Source organism: Oryzias melastigma, linkage group LG20 (assembly GCF_002922805.2).
Source record: "Oryzias melastigma strain HK-1 linkage group LG20, ASM292280v2, whole genome shotgun sequence".
NCBI classification, from domain to species: domain Eukaryota; kingdom Metazoa; phylum Chordata; class Actinopteri; order Beloniformes; family Adrianichthyidae; genus Oryzias; species Oryzias melastigma.
Window position 1 is genome coordinate 159,831 of NC_050531.1, and position 15,631 is coordinate 175,461.

Consider the following 15,631-nt stretch of genomic DNA (forward strand, 5'->3'; position numbering starts at 1 on the left):
GACGCACGCGCTCAGACGCACACACTAAGACACTAAGACACGCACACGCTCACACGCACACTCCCTCAGCAGCTCTTTACCATGAAGAGAAAGTCGTGTCGGCGCTCCGACTCGCCCACGCAGTGATGCAGTTTGAGATGCAGAGCTGCTCTAACGTGTTTCAGTCTCTTCAGAAAATCATGTTCCATCAGTCTGAGGACGCGTCGACTCTTTACTGTCAGGAATGGATTCCTGAGGCTTGAATTCCTCCACACCTGGACAAACTTTTGTTCCCAAGATCCACCTGCAGGTCATCCAAAACCATGAGTATCAGAGAGTGGGGCTCTGAGCTGAGCTTGGTTCTGATCGCTGGTTCTGACCGGCGTAGGCAGATAGAGGCTGCAGCAGAAAAACTCGGTATCTCCATCTTTTCTAGAAGATTAGAATCATTTGATGGTGGGAGCAGCTGCAGACCTTCATTCTCCTGCTGCAGCTTTTCTTCCTCATCCGGAGTTTGGATTTATGAACTCCTCCTTTGTTTCTGGAGTTGGAACAGAAGTTATCCTGGATAACTGATAGGAGTCAAAACAATAAAGGCTAATTTTTGGCAAATTCATCTGTATTAAAAAAAGCTGCAGAAAGCGGAAGGAGACTTAAAATTAGTAAATTATTAATTCAGACAAAATGTTTCATCTTTACTCGGCAGCTCCGCATTTATGAGCCATTATTTTACAAAGAACCTTTTTAACGTTTAAGAGATCATCCGTGATCAGTGATCATCCGTGATCAGTGGTCATCTGTGATCAGTGATCAGTCGTGATCAATGGTCATCCATGATCAGTGGTCATCTGTGATCAGTGATCAATGGTCATCCATGATCAGTGATCAGTTGTGATCAGTGATCATCCGTGATCAGTTGTGATCAGTGATCATCCGTGATCAGTGATCAGTTGTGATCAGTGATCAGCTTTCAGAAACGGCTGCTTTGCCCTCAGTGATCTATAAAAATGTGTTCTGCGATGCTGAGCTCGTCCGACTGAAACTGGGAGTAAAAGTGAGTTCACTTTACTGATGAATAATAAATATGCTTAAAAAAACAAAATTAAAACACAGAATTGGATTCTGAAAATCATTCTTACCTGTAAAGTATTACTGGGATGTATGATCCACCCGTCATGTGATCTCCGATGGAAGACCGATAACCATGACAACCACGTAATAATCTGCTGTTAAAGTGAGTTTCTGGTATTTTTGACAAAAATGTGGATTTTTAACATTTTAATCTCTGAAGCATTTTGACTGAATCCCATCAGATGAAACAGGAAGAACGCCACAGAAACGAGATGAGGCAATACCTTATTGTGGCAGACGTGTGCGGTTTGTGTTCCATTGTGCGACCTGCGTCCTGAAACGTCAACGTTTGGATCCTGGTGGAAACAAACCGACTGCATAGCCTCAGGTTCTACATGTATATATAGCAGGCAGCCTGGATACTGATGACCCAAATCCACTCCCCACTAATAAATCATACACTAGAGGCTGTGGCCGGGTTCTTATCTGGGTCTCTAGAACAATGAAGCGGTCGCATGAAGACTCGCCACATTTACCTGTGCGCTGTCATTCCTTCTGGTTCCTCCAGCTGCATTGTGCCTTTAACATGTTCCTAAAGGTTTTGACCTCATTCATAAAGACCGTAATAGAAGTAGAATAGAACCTCTAATGTCGGCAGGTTTCAGAATGAAGCTGCAGAAGAGTTAAAGAGGACAGTCGTGAAGGTAAATGGGCCGTCCTTCTCTCAATGCAGCAGCAATGCAGACGGCTGGTTTGAAAACTCTGCAGACTGAAAAGTGGATTCGACTTCGGAGGATCTGGACCTCCAGCAGAAACATTTTTTATTGTCACGTCTGCATGTTTGAGCAGTCATTGACCAGAATGTTCTTCTAAACTGGATTATTATCTTTGTGTCGAAGCTGCAGCCAGAAAACGTTCCTTCATCAAAGTCAGAGCAGCCAGTCAGTGGCTGAAGTTCTGATCCATGAAGGATCCGTTTCTCCTCTCTGCAGAACTCCTGTTTCCTGTGACAAAATAAGAGCATATATTCCTACTTCTTTGAAATCATTTTGATTAAAAATTAAAGCATGTAAATAGAAATGAACAAACTGATGCCTTTTTAGAAAACATATTTTATTTGAACTAAAACTGTTTAAATCATGTACAAACACGCCTATTATTAGTTTCTTTTTTATGTCTCAATAGATTAATTTTGTTCGTTTTTTCTAAAGATCAAAACTTTAACTACTCATAAAAACATTGCCAGGTTTTCAGCTGAAAGTAGTGTTGAGTATTTATTATATCTGATACTATGTTTGAATATATGATAACTGGTTTATTATTATTACATTTCAATCTATGATTTCATTTGTGTTGTGACAGGGTAGTTCTACTTTTTATTTAATTTAATGATTCAGTAGTTTATTTGTCTTTATTTGCATCATTCTGCTGTGATAACGTCAAAATAAAACATCCTAAAAAACAAAAGCAGATTTTTACTTTTTAAATTCAAGTTTTTTTCAGTTTCTGCATGTTAGAACAGCATCATTTTCTAAATTGGTGCTCGAGTAATTCTTTACTGGCTCTAGACAAACCAAGATAAACCCCAAAATATCTATTTTTTAAAAGTCCTGTATTTGTTGACATATTTTGTTTATTTTTATTTTTTGGTGTCATTTTAAGTGCGTTTTTGTGCTTCCAGGGAAGTAATTTACAGTTTCTATTCTCACCTGTGTCATCAACCTGTGGGACTGAACGTCCTTAAAGTCCCACAGCAACTCTATTTTTTCAATAAAGTTGTTATAGTTTCATTAAAGAAAGTTACGTTTCCATGACTTGAAAGCTTTGCTGAGTAAAGTTGTGAAGGCTTTTAGGAAAGTTGTAACAGTCGTAAAGTTTTCATCGGATAAAGTACTACAGCATATTAAAGATGTTTAAAAAAACTCTGGATTGTTTCAGGTCGTCATTATTTCTGAGCAGAAGAATCTCTAGAGAAATCACAAACTTGGACAGAAATTATTGTTTTTAACGGCTTCATCTGTTCTGTGTTCAAATAATGATACAAATATAAAGTCAAGTACACTGTTTGATCACTTCAGGTTGAGTTCAAAGTCATTGATGTGTTCTGACATCAGATTATCCGTGTGCTATCGGTCGCTTTGGGTCTTTGGTGGAGCAGCAGCTGCTTCTTAGATTTTATCTCCATCTAAAAATCAAGAACTCGTAATCTAAATAGGTTTTCCTCACATGCACCCAGACTGGAGGCTTTACTTCCTCTTTTCAGATGTTTTCTGCAGGAAGAAGATCAGCAAACAGGAAGGAAGAGTCAGATCTCCTGCAGACGGAGATGTTTATCAGAGATCCTCAGATGACGCTTTGCTTTAGCTTTGTTTGTCTAGAAACAGACTTTTAACTTCTGCTCCCTCCCAGTATGATTTGTAGTCCCCCCTACTCTCTGTTATTGTTCTGTCCCTCTCCTCTGCAGCAGCATTTTAAGACCTCCTCCTGTTACCCCCCCAGGTCTCCGTTTGCTGCAGTGGCAGACTATTCCGTAACCAGAAACAATGTCATCCAGCTCTGCTTGGAGCTCACCACCATCGTACAGCAGGTATGAAAATGTGTGTTGTGAGCTTTTATTCTTGTCCCCCCCCCCCACCGTGCACACGCCTAAAGAGCGGCGTGTGTGGGAGTGATCCAGCAGCCTCAGACTCTCAGAGTCTCTGTGCTATTTAGGTTTTCTGCCGTCTATCTTCTTTGTGACTGATGAGGGTAAAGAAAAGACGGCCGTGGGTGTGCAGGTGGGGGCCGACAGCATGCAGAGAAACTATAGCAGCAGGAGGGATGTTTGCTGCTGCCACATCTAATATCTGTCTTCCTGCAGGACTGTACCGTGTTTGAGACGGAGAACAAAATCCTCCATGTGGTGAGTCGTCCACAAACACGCAGGAATCAATAATAAATAATCAACATGCAGGAATCCCTAGTCAATAATCAACACTCAGGAATCAATAATCAACACTCAGGAATCAATAATCAATCATCAACCCTGAGGAACCCCACAGGACAGAGAAGCTATCGGTGAGAGGTCTAATCCTAACAGAAAAACTTCTCTGTTAAATACGACTTGAACCTGACAGGATGTTCTAGGTGAGACGGGTCGATGGCCCACTGTGTCAAGGGCTGCTGTCAGGTCCAACAGCACCGGAACATCCGAACTCACCAGAACTCACCGGCACTCACCTGAACACCGGAACACCTGAACACCTGAACACACCAGAACACCTGAACACACCGGAACACACCGGAACACCTGAACACACCGGAACACCTGAACACACCTGAACACCTGAACACACCGGAACAAACCGGAACACCTGAACACACCGGAATACCTGAACACACCTGAACACCTGAACACACCTGAACACCTGAACACCAGAACACCTGGCTGTTGTGGACCTTTAGCAGGGCGGAATCTGCTGAGTCCAGATCTCAAACCAGACTGAAACTCCTCAAACATAAATCTTTGTTCTATACAAGACTGTAACTGCTTAAAAACAACTTTTTAACATCTTAGAAAAGAAGACGAATAGGAGATCAGAGATGAAACAGAGTCTAAATCACAAATGAATTAGTTTTTCCATTTGCCACGCCCACAGACGATAGCAACCCACTGAATCCTCTGACCAGAGGTTCCTGACCAATGGGGTTTATAAAGGAAACTCACCTCAATAGTTCAGGAACAGGTGAGAAAACAAAGAGATGAGCTGGAATAATCCTAATATAGTGACACGATGGAGGGAATGAGTTTAATCCTTTCCAGATCTTGTAGATTAGAATCCTGTCACATCTGGATTCAGACCGCCAGCTCGTCACCGATGAGCCGGTCCAATTTTGAATTAGCTTCATTGAGAAAACACAAGTTTTGCAGTTGATCTAGTTCAAGTCTGATCCTGGATCTGATGGAGATGTTTTTCCATGATCTAAGATAGAGATCAGTCGCCTGCTTTCTCACTGATCTCTAAGTAAGTCTGGAGCAAGCATCTGGTTTCTGGTGGTTATCAGCAGACATCTCAAACCCGTCTGTGGTCTGGCTGTATATCCTGTGATTCAGTCGATCCAGAGAACTGTTACAGTCAGTCTCAAATCTATGATGTCCAAACCCCCAGAGGATCAAAAACTCTTCCAGTGAGTCTGGATGTTTGTCTCTGGACCACCTGAAGTTCTCCATCCGGCCTTGCTCTTTCATTTACAGACCTTCTCGCTAAAGAAAGGACAAATAGGTTTGGACTCTTTTCTCACAGAATAAATCTAAAGACATTTTGTTTTTCCTCAGGTTTGATATTCAATCCAGTTTGATCTGAATCATTCTAGTGTGACAAAGAAGCATAAACAGAACATCAGAATCAGGGTCTGGTTGGATCTCTACGACATTTGAAGACGTCAACAGGACGGCTTTCTTCCTCTGGATGACCACGTCCAGCAGACGTCTTCAGGTGTGACTCACGGCGCAGATGATGGCTGGAACAGTCATCAGATCGCTCTGGTGTGACAAATCCTCACGTCTGCTGTGGAGGGGACTAGTGGATCCTGTTCATGGAGGAGCAGACGGCAGCAGAATCTGTGCACCGACTTCAACACGATGACACACCAAACACAACCATATGCAGGTCGAAGTCAGAATCAATCATTTAGAAAAGTGTTTGGACTAACTTTAGGACCAGTCTGCACTATTTATTCAAAGAAGTCTCTTCCAGGGAGAAGAAGCGGCCAACGGAGTCTGCCCAGAGTCAAACACCCCCCCCCCCCAATCATGAAAATGACATTAACGTGATATAATGTCATTCTAAGGAGGCAGAGTTGGTTATTTATCTACTGAAATGAAGCCGACAATCGTTTGTTGGTCAACACATTTTACTGTTGTTTTGCCTCCATTCAGTCACTGAAGCTTAAAGTCAAACTGCTGTCACTGTTTTCTGGTCTGTTAGCGCTGGAACCCACAACCTCTTCAATGCTGACCTGGAGGTTCAGAGCAAAGCTAGAGCAGTAACTCTGCTCTGCTCTCTTCTGCAGTGTAAAACTCTGTCAGAGGTGTGTGAGCATATCGTATGTGTGTCATCGGACCCGCTGGTTTCCCAGTCAGCCCACCTGGAGCTGGTCCACCTCACCAACATCAAGCCCTCCGAAGGCCTGGTAATCTCTCCTCTCTGCCTGCTGATCTTCAGCTTTAGTTTTTTATTTCTCACTTGTTTTCTTTCCATCCCCTCACCAGGGAATGTACATCAAGTCCACCTATGATGGCCTTCACGTGATCACAGGAACCACTGAAGGGGTGAGAGACTCATGGTTCTTGGACTTTTCTGGCAGATGAATCTACTTAGACCTGAGTCCTCTGAGTCGCATGCGAAATCCTGAATCAGTTAGGATCTAAAGACACTAAAATCTCTATAATATACCTAATGGAAGCTCCTAGAAGCCCATGGAAGCTCCTGGATACTCCTGGAAGCTCATAGAAACTCCTGGGAGGTCTTGGAAGCTCTTGGATACTCCTGGATACTCCTAGAAGCTCCTGGAAGCTCCTGTGAGGTCCTGGAAGCTCTTGGAAGCTCCTGGATACTCCTGGAGGCTCCTGGAAGCTCCTGGGAGGTCCTGGACATTCTTGCTTTTCCTAGTTTTTCCAGCAATAATGTTAGTTTTGCTGTAATTGAAGACACTTGTGTTTTAGCACCTTTGTGTGTTGGGCTATTTAAAAAGACCTGAGATGAGTCAAAGCTGCTTCTGAAGTGATGTCATCTCAGGAACGATCTGCCGGCCGGCAAATGTCTAAAAGGAGACGAGGTTGTTTGTTTTTTGAAAAGCTTTGGTGATTTTAAACTGAAAGTTGACATAAAAGTTTGACATTTTTATTACCAAAGCCAAACATACATCATTGCTTCAGTAAAGCCAAAATCCACACTTTATTCATTTATGATTTTGGGAAAATATAAGATTTAACTGCAATACAATGGGTTTTTAAAATGTTTGTGTTTTATTTAAAACCAGCAAAAACTCACTAGAGCAACCAGAAGAAACCCTAACGGTTTTAAAAGCAGGTTTGAAAGGCAGTTTGAGGAAGAAGGACTCTCACTCTGTTCCAACTCATCATACCAAACAGAGCTGCAGAAATTCAGTTTTCATGTCAGTAAATCTCCTTTTCCGCTCCAAAGATGATCAGATTCCTTCCTGATGACTCAGCAGGTCTCGGAGCTGCACTGCAGCTTATTGAAGTACATTTTCATTGTTAAACTTTTCCACAGTGGCGCGCAGGGATCAATAAACCCGATCAATGCCCAGTTATCCGTTTCCTTTCTCTTTCTCCTGCTGTCTGTCTTTGTAGTCTCCGGCTGACCGATGCAAGAAGATCCACGCAGGAGATGAAGTCATTCAAGTCAATCACCAGACTGTGGTGGGTTTTCTCTCTCAGAATGAAAATGTTTGTAGTTCAGGGTTTTAGCAGCTGCAAGCAGAACAAAGTCTCAACTCTACGCTGTAATTATATCCTTAAAAAACAAACATTTTCTGAGTTTTACGCAATGTGGAACAATGCAGGTTTTCTTTTGATGGTTGAAATCTTCCACGTTTGCAGCCTCTAGTCTGCATCAGTTTCTAACCTGGAAGCAGAAACTTCTGAGGAGTTATTGAGCTGTTTTTAGTGCAGTTCTTTTTGTTGAAGTGTTCTGTTTCTGCTCCCTGCTGGCCTATAGGCCACCAGGAGGCCACATCTGCTGCTTTCTATTTGTTTTCAATGTAAACTCTGCAAGAAAAACAAGGAAATGTGTGTTTGGTGAATCTTTTCTTCTTTGCGAAATTTGCCTTAAACCTGATGTATGTGTTCCCACCTTTTAAAGGAACAGAAATGTGTTTTTTTACTGTTCAGAAAGTGATAGGCTGATCCTGATCAGAGATCCTGATCAGAGACATTAGAGATCCTGATCAGAGACATTAAAGATCCTGATCTGAGGCCCTAATTAGAGACATTAAAGATCCTGATCAGAGACATTAAAGATCCTGATAAGAGACATTAGAGATTCTGATCAGAGACATTAGAGATTCTGATCTGAGACACTGAAGATCCTGATCAGATACATTAAAGATCCTGATCTGAGACATTAAAGATCCTGATCAGAGACATCAAAGATCCTGATCCTAAACATTAAAGATCCTGATCAGAGACATTAAAGATCCTGGTCAGAGACATTAGAGATCCTGATCAGAGACATCAGAGATTCTGATTAGAGACATTAGAGATCCCGATCAGAGTCATTAGAGATCCTGATCTGAGGCCCTAATTAGAGACATTAAAGATCCTGATCAGAGACATTAAAGATCCTGATCAGAGACATTAGAGATCCTGATCAGAGACATTAAAGGTCCTGATCAGAGACATTAGAGATTCTGATCTGAGACATTAGAGATCCTGATCAGAGACATTAGAGATTCTGATCTGAGACATTAGAGATTCTGATCTGAGACATTAGAGATCCTGATCAGAGACATTAGAGATCCTGATCTGAGACATTGGAGATCCTGATCAGAGACATTAGAGATCCTGATCAGAGACATCAGAGATTCTGATTAGAGACATTAGAGATCCTGATCAGAGACATTAAAGATCCTGATCAGAGACATTAAAGATCCTGATCAGAGACATTAGAGATCCTGATCAGAGACATTAAAGATCCTGATCAGAGACATTAAAGATCCTGATCAGAGACCCTGATTAGAGACATTAAAAATCCTGATCAGAGACATTAAAGATCCTGATCTGAGACATTAAAGGTCCTGATCAGAGACATTAAAGATCCTGATCAGAGACATTAAAGATCCTGATCAGAGACATTAGAGATTCTGATCTGAGACATTAGAGATCCTGATCTGAGACATTAAAGATCCTGATCAGAGACATTAAAGATCCTGATCAGAGACATTAGAGATCCTGATCAGAGACATTGGAGATCCTTATCTGAGACATTAAAGATCCTGATCAGAGACATTAGAGGTTCTGATCTGAGACATTAAAGATCCTGATCAGAGACATTAGAGATCCTGATCAGAGACATTAGAGATCCTGATCAGAGACATTAAAGATCCTGATCAGAGACATTAGAGATCCTGATCTGAGACATTAGAGATCCTGATTAGAGACATTAGAGATCCTGATCAAAGACATTAGAGATCCTGATCAGAGACATTAAAGATCCTGATCAGAGACATTAGAGATCCTGATCAGAGACATTGGAGATCCTTATCAGAGACATTGGAGATCCTGATCAGAGACATTAGAGATTCTGATCTGAGACATTAGAGATCCTGATCAGAGACATTAGAGATCCTGATCTGAGACATTGGAGATCCTGATTAGAGACATTAGAGATCTTGATCTGAGACCTTGATCAGATCCTGATCAGACCCAGATCTGAGCCCCGTGTTCCTTCAGAGGGAGCATTGGCCTAAAGGCTTTTGCCTGAAATGTCATCATTGGAAGCAGTTTCAAAACTCACGAGGAGAACATGAGAACTCCACACAGAAAGGACCGGCTGGGATTTGAACCAGGATCTTTGAGCCAGGAATATATTTTCATTTAAATCCATTCACCTTTTGTGGAGAATACACTAACAATCTAACATACTGCCATTGTTTCCTTTCATTTAGATGTTTGACCTTTTATTCTTCTACTTTTATGGAAACGCAGACCTTATGATTGTTCAAAGGATTACATTTATAAGATAGTTCCACAGAAATGTCGTGGTGTTGTTTCTCTACCGGCCCCCGTCTGATCAGATCACTGGTCCCACTGATCCAGTCCTGAAGGAGCTTCAGTGTTCTCATCTTTCTGTTTTCCTGCAGTGTTTCTGTCATCTCCCACAGGCGAGATGTGTGGGCCGGCTTTGTGCAAGTAGAGGGTAGAAATGTGAAGAGCTTCATGATAGGACACATTGTTTAATAAATCAGCTTACACAGATTCTCCACCTCCACACCTTCACACGCCATCACCGCATTAGAAAAGGAGGAGGGGCCTGTTCCTCCCAGAAGAGGCTGACGTTCTGCTCTGGTCCACAGGTGGGCTGGCAGTTACGTAACCTGGTCGGCTCATTGAGGGCCGATAAAGGCGTGGTGTCCCTGACCCTGAAGAAGCGTCCACAGAGCACGCTCAGCTCCGCCCCCGCACTGCTCAAGAACATGCGCTGGAAACCGCTGGCCCTGCAGGTGGGACGACTCTACCTTTAATAGACTTTATTAGATCAGATGTCCCCCCCCAACTCTGCAGGGCTTTCATTTCTTTCATTTTCTGCAATGTAGTTCTAATGATCTACGATCAGCTGACCCGATAAAAACTTTTCCTGATGTGTTGGGATGGTATTGTTATGATTCTAGTGATACTACTCCTCTTATTGATAATGCTAATTGATCCTTATTCTTATCGATACTTTTACAAACACAACATGTTAATGTAAGGTCCTTTACAGCAACACAGTAAAATAATCTATAAATACTGAAGTGTCTTTGTAACAATAACATACTTTTTAAGGTTACAACATAAATAAACTGAAATTCAAATCTAGATGATATCAAACAGACTCCTCTCTGCAAAGAATAATAACAGTGTAAATAAAAACGCAAAATGTTTTATTTTGATTAATTTTACATATTATTATTATTGAGGCACAATATGGACGGTTCACTCAGACGGTCAAATGACCCTGGTGTATGTCAGTTTAGTGTTTGAACAGGATTAGATTAGATTAAACTAAATTAAATTAGATTAGATTAGATCACATCAGATCAAACCAGATCAGATTAAATTAAATTAAAGTAAATAGATTAGATTACATTAGAGGTTCATGTATAAACACAAATCAAACACAAGATAACTAGACTTTAATTGATAGATTTCTTGAAAGGGAGTGGGAGGAAACAAATTTATATAATCCCGCCCCAGCTCTATCATACCATTTTATTTACATGAATTATTATCATTCATTACATAGCTTAAGATCATATATTTACCAACATGGATTCAGGTCATTAAGAATCCTTACATCACATGGTTATGTAGGTAGATTTAACACTGTCAGACTTTCTGTTACACAGATCTATTATGAAAGTTTAGAATACAATCCAGATCATGTTTCATTAATATAACCCCCCCCCCCCACCACCACCATTTGCAGTTAAAGGTTGAATTGAAAATTCTACAAAACACGCTCCTCCCTCACCTTCTCTGCAAGACAAACTTCGGTTCAAACAACCATCCTTCCCATTCTTGATTATGGTGTCATTGTTTACAGATCTGCTGCTAAGCATTTGCTGCAGAAGCTTATCACTCTGCTATACGATTCATAACAAATGCTCCTTTTAAAACTCACCACTGTACTCTGTACTCATCTGTGAACTGGACTTCATTATTCACTCGTCAAAAGTGTCATTGGCTACTGTTAATCTCCACTCTATCTGAGCCATCTTTTACAGGCCTCATCTCCTATGTACAACACCGCACTTCAAAACTGTTATTGTTACGAGTCCCCAAATCAAGTTCTTCACTTGGTTCTGTGTCTTTTCAATTCTTTTTCAGCCAACCAGGAGCCCAGGCAGCGGCTCGGCCACTCCCTCTGACACACCCACCAAAAGCTCCGCCCTCCAGGACCTCTTCATCCCCCCTCCCCCTGCAGAGCCTTACACACCCAGGTATTATTTTCAGTTTGGACTCAGAGATGTAGATCTGTGATGAACAGCAGGTAATCAGCTGCTGCTGTTGCCATAGAGACGAGACAGGAGCCTCGTCTGGAGATGAAGCATCTCGTAACCACAGTGGGGTCAGCACCGCTAAACGTTCTGAGTCACCAAACTCCTTCCTTGATCAAGAGTCTCGCCGGCGAGAGGAGGAGGAGCCAGTGTACTGCACCACGCCCACTTTCGGTCAGTTCCAGCAGCTGCAGCGTGGATGCTGAACAGCAAACACTCAGCTCCGTTGTTTGTGTGCAGGCAAGCTGAGGCCCATCTCCATGCCTGCTGAGTGCACCTGGGTAGGCGGCTATGAGGATCCAGCCAAACTGAACCGAGAGAACCACAGAGGTGAGCGCCACCACACGTGCACTGCACGTGCACCTGCCTCTTCCTGAGTTTCAGAGGAATGCTCGGTCTCTTCAGAGCAGAGCTGGGAAAAGGCTGAGAGACCATTCTCCCTGACCTCCACCTGAATCACTCACACGGTTACCATGGCGACACTGACAGCAGCTCTTCTCCGAGTCTCACTTTCCTCTGGCTGCTGCCTAGCAACCAGGAAAGGACAGGAGGGTTTGGAAAAAACTGTTGAGACAGAAGAACGACCGAAACAAAAAAAGTCATGAGTTTCAGGAGATGAAATGATTCTGAAGCTTCCCATCCGCGGAGGCTTCCGGGTTTTCCTTTTCCATCTCAAACATTTCCTGTAGATGATGCAATTGTTTTTAGTCAACACTGAAAACCCTTGCAGGTCATTTTTCATGTTGAGACGTCATAGAGTGTAAACAGAACAGCTGGTGTTTCTTTATCGTTTTAAGTTATTCCTTAAACTCATGTAAAGCTGCTGCTCCTCTGCTGACCCCAATGACATTCTAGATCCTTCTGCACAGCAGCAGCCGACACGTCCTGCTCTTTTCTGCCAGCAGGAGGGTCGTGTCACTTCAGATCTTCATCCGTCTGCTGGCCTTTACGTCCACAAGCAAACCCCATTCAGAGAAACATCTGTTTACATCACTGAACACGATCCAGACAGCGACAAAAAGATGAGACTTCAGTCAAATACGGATCAGAATCAGAATGACTGCAGTCTCTTTTCTGCTGGTTCAGGTCCTTCAAACTGAAATCTGAGCTAAAGAAGAATTTGAAAAGTACCCCGAATCCCACCGTTGTTGCATCAGCACCCTCATCTCTTCTGCCCTGTTGTATTCTGGTTTGGCTGCAGGTTTCTGAAAGGTTTCTTTAAGACTCAGTTATCAGACCTGAAGCAGATCCTTCATCAGGGAGGAAGAGGATGCACGTCCTCCAGGAAAACCACCAAAGTCTCCGTTTAAGACTTGTTGGTTGGAAAGGCCAGAGTTCAAAAGTCTGATTTTCCCTCAGTAATCACACTGAATGATTCTGAGTTTTGTCTCGTCAGCGTCTGACTCTTCCTCTGTGAGGAAGAGGAAGCAGCAGAGGAAGAGCAGCAGGATCAGCTTCACCTCTTGTGTTTCACAGAAACCTCACTGATGCGCTACATGGGCTTGTCCAGCAAGGAGGAGCGCAGCGGGTCATGTGACTACTCCTCTCACACCGCTCGCCCAGGCAAGCGTTCCAACGACACGGCCAAGCGCGCCAAGAGGCGGAGCCACCACAGCCAGAGCCCCTCCCACTACGTTCTTCCCCCCAATCAGAGAGACTCGCCTCAGAGAGACTCCACCTCCAGTTATCATGTGAGGACATCATCTGAGTGTCTCCATCCACAGAATCGTGTGTCCATGTGTTTGATCATCACAGACGTTCAGCTTCAGCTTCTGCTCGCTGTCAAAACACCGTTCAGGTTTGCTGATGGCGCCTCACACGAATGCAGCGGCATTTAGGACATTCAGATTCTCTCTGCTGTATTTGAGAACTGGAGGGGGGGTGGGGGTGCTCAGAAACCTCCAGGAGAATCTGACTCGGTGAGAACGTTAAAGAATCACAGACCACGTCTGAAGCGTTTCTGTCACACAAAAACCGTAAAAGTGTTTATCCCTCCGAAGGAAACGACGTAAACATTCAGAGGCTGACGGACAAACTCCAGTCTGGAACTAACTTCATCCAGTTTGCTGTCTTGAAGAAGTCCTTGAAGGCGTTTTTGATCCCAGATCTGTCGTAGATCACCAGATCTACCTCAGATCCTTCAGATAACCAGATGATCCTGTGATCATCCTTTTCTCCTTCAGTCTGAGTCTCCATGATGGATCCAGTGATCCTGTGGATCCAGTGTTCGGTTTCCTGCTTCATGTCAGAAACGTTTCAGTGTCTCTTCCTGGAAACGCTGCTGTGGTGCTGACCCCCCCCAGCACTTTGTTGACATCCATGCGGCGCCGTCGTCTAAGCTCGCCGCCCTCTACTCCAGACTGATCGATGGCGACCTTTTCCATCATGACGGCGTCTCTTTGAAATGAAGTGTGGTGTGATCACGCGGCGGCGTTTGTGCGCCGATAAACAGCAGATGGCGTCCCGGTGGGAGTGGGCGGGCCGTGTCATCCGTCCTGCTGACGGTCTGCAGTCTGTGTGAGCCGCTCAGGTGGAGCCCTCACCTGAACCTTTCACAGCAGACAGATGAGTTTGGGTCTGTAGCCGGCACACAGGTGAGCTCTCAGGTGTGGACTGGTGGTCAGTCGTGTCAGGTCTCAGCGCTCCTCAACTTTAACTTCAGGATATCGAAGCAGCCTGTGCTTCATGAAGACAGAGACAATAGAGAAGAGAATATTATCTGTAAATAAACAATTGTCAAAAGAACAAATAAATATTTATTCCTAGATGAATCTGTAAATATAAAGTCTCTGTTTGATATTTTCTCTGTAGCTGATTCAGACTGGAGCTCGTTTTAGGAGTTTTGGTGTAAAGTTGGCATTAGAGGAGATGTTTGAGCAGATATTTATTCACTTATGGAACAGAGCAACAGCAGATTCCTGTGGACTTCCACAGGATCATGGAGGAAAACAAAGATGAAGCCCAGCAGCCTGTTAAGCTCTGTTTATGCTTCAAAGCGATTGTTCATCACATCCACAATCATCTAGTTCATCCTAACGTTCGCTAGTTTTGCTGTCCACAAAACCTGCGATGAACCTCTGAGAGGTGTTTATACTTTTCAAGCGACGCGATCGTCTCCACCCTTTATTTTTAACGTGAAGAACTTCTTCCTCAAACTCTTGCTGCACTAAATAGAATTAGGTAATAACAAGGCCAAAAATAAAAAAGGGGTGAATTTTATTCTGGAGTGCTGCAAGATATAAAACACAAGAAATATCTTTCCACTAACTTGCTTTTCATCTAGTTGTTCAGAACTTCTTCAGTAAGTTTTCATCATATTCATAAGATATTTGTCTGGACAGAGTTTTCTGCGTACTTTAATCACTAGAATAAATTCTGATTAAATTAGACCATTTGTCTGCGATTGCGTACTGGGCGTCACGTTCCAGTGACGTCACCAGCAGGTGTCACATTCTGCAGCGACTGCACGATTCTGCTCCGATGGCCGTGCGACCACGACGTGAGCGATTACGAATCACTTGGAAGTATAAACCAGACTGAAGTCTCTTTGGGAGTTACTGTTTCTGAATTGTCTTTAGTCTCCAAACCAGAGAATCTCTTCAATAACAGAAGTCGTTTTTGTAGAACTTCCTCATTTTTCCATGTAGAGACAGTAAAACGTTTGTTCTTCATAAAAGACGGTTCTGATCTGATCCTTTCTGTGTGGCTCCTTTAGACGACCTTTGCTGTGAATGTCTGCAGCGTGTTTTTTTAAAGCCCCGAGCTGCGTCTCCTCACACCTCCTCATGACCTGGAGCCCCCCCCCCCCGTCTGTCTTCTA

At 43.2% G+C, this 15,631-nt stretch overlaps 1 protein-coding gene across 3 annotated transcripts in view; it reads left to right on the forward strand.

Moving 5' to 3' along the window:
* cnksr2a (connector enhancer of kinase suppressor of Ras 2a) overlaps positions 1 to 15,631 on the forward strand; it is a 61,818-nt gene that overhangs the window by 26,724 nt on the left and 19,463 nt on the right. For 2 of the 3 annotated variants that reach the window (XM_024280108.2, XM_024280107.2), the window contains exons 4-13: positions 3,550 to 3,637; positions 3,911 to 3,952; positions 6,103 to 6,222; positions 6,302 to 6,361; positions 7,406 to 7,474; positions 10,129 to 10,275; positions 11,642 to 11,754; positions 11,831 to 11,985; positions 12,052 to 12,141; positions 13,288 to 13,502. In XM_024280108.2, coding sequence (XP_024135876.1) covers positions 3,550 to 3,637; positions 3,911 to 3,952; positions 6,103 to 6,222; positions 6,302 to 6,361; positions 7,406 to 7,474; positions 10,129 to 10,275; positions 11,642 to 11,754; positions 11,831 to 11,985; positions 12,052 to 12,141; positions 13,288 to 13,502 — 1,099 coding nt within the window. The remainder of the gene's footprint in view (positions 1 to 3,549; positions 3,638 to 3,910; positions 3,953 to 6,102; positions 6,223 to 6,301; positions 6,362 to 7,405; positions 7,475 to 10,128; positions 10,276 to 11,641; positions 11,755 to 11,830; positions 11,986 to 12,051; positions 12,142 to 13,287; positions 13,503 to 15,631) is intronic. The other variant, XM_036217380.1, reaches the window with a different exon arrangement.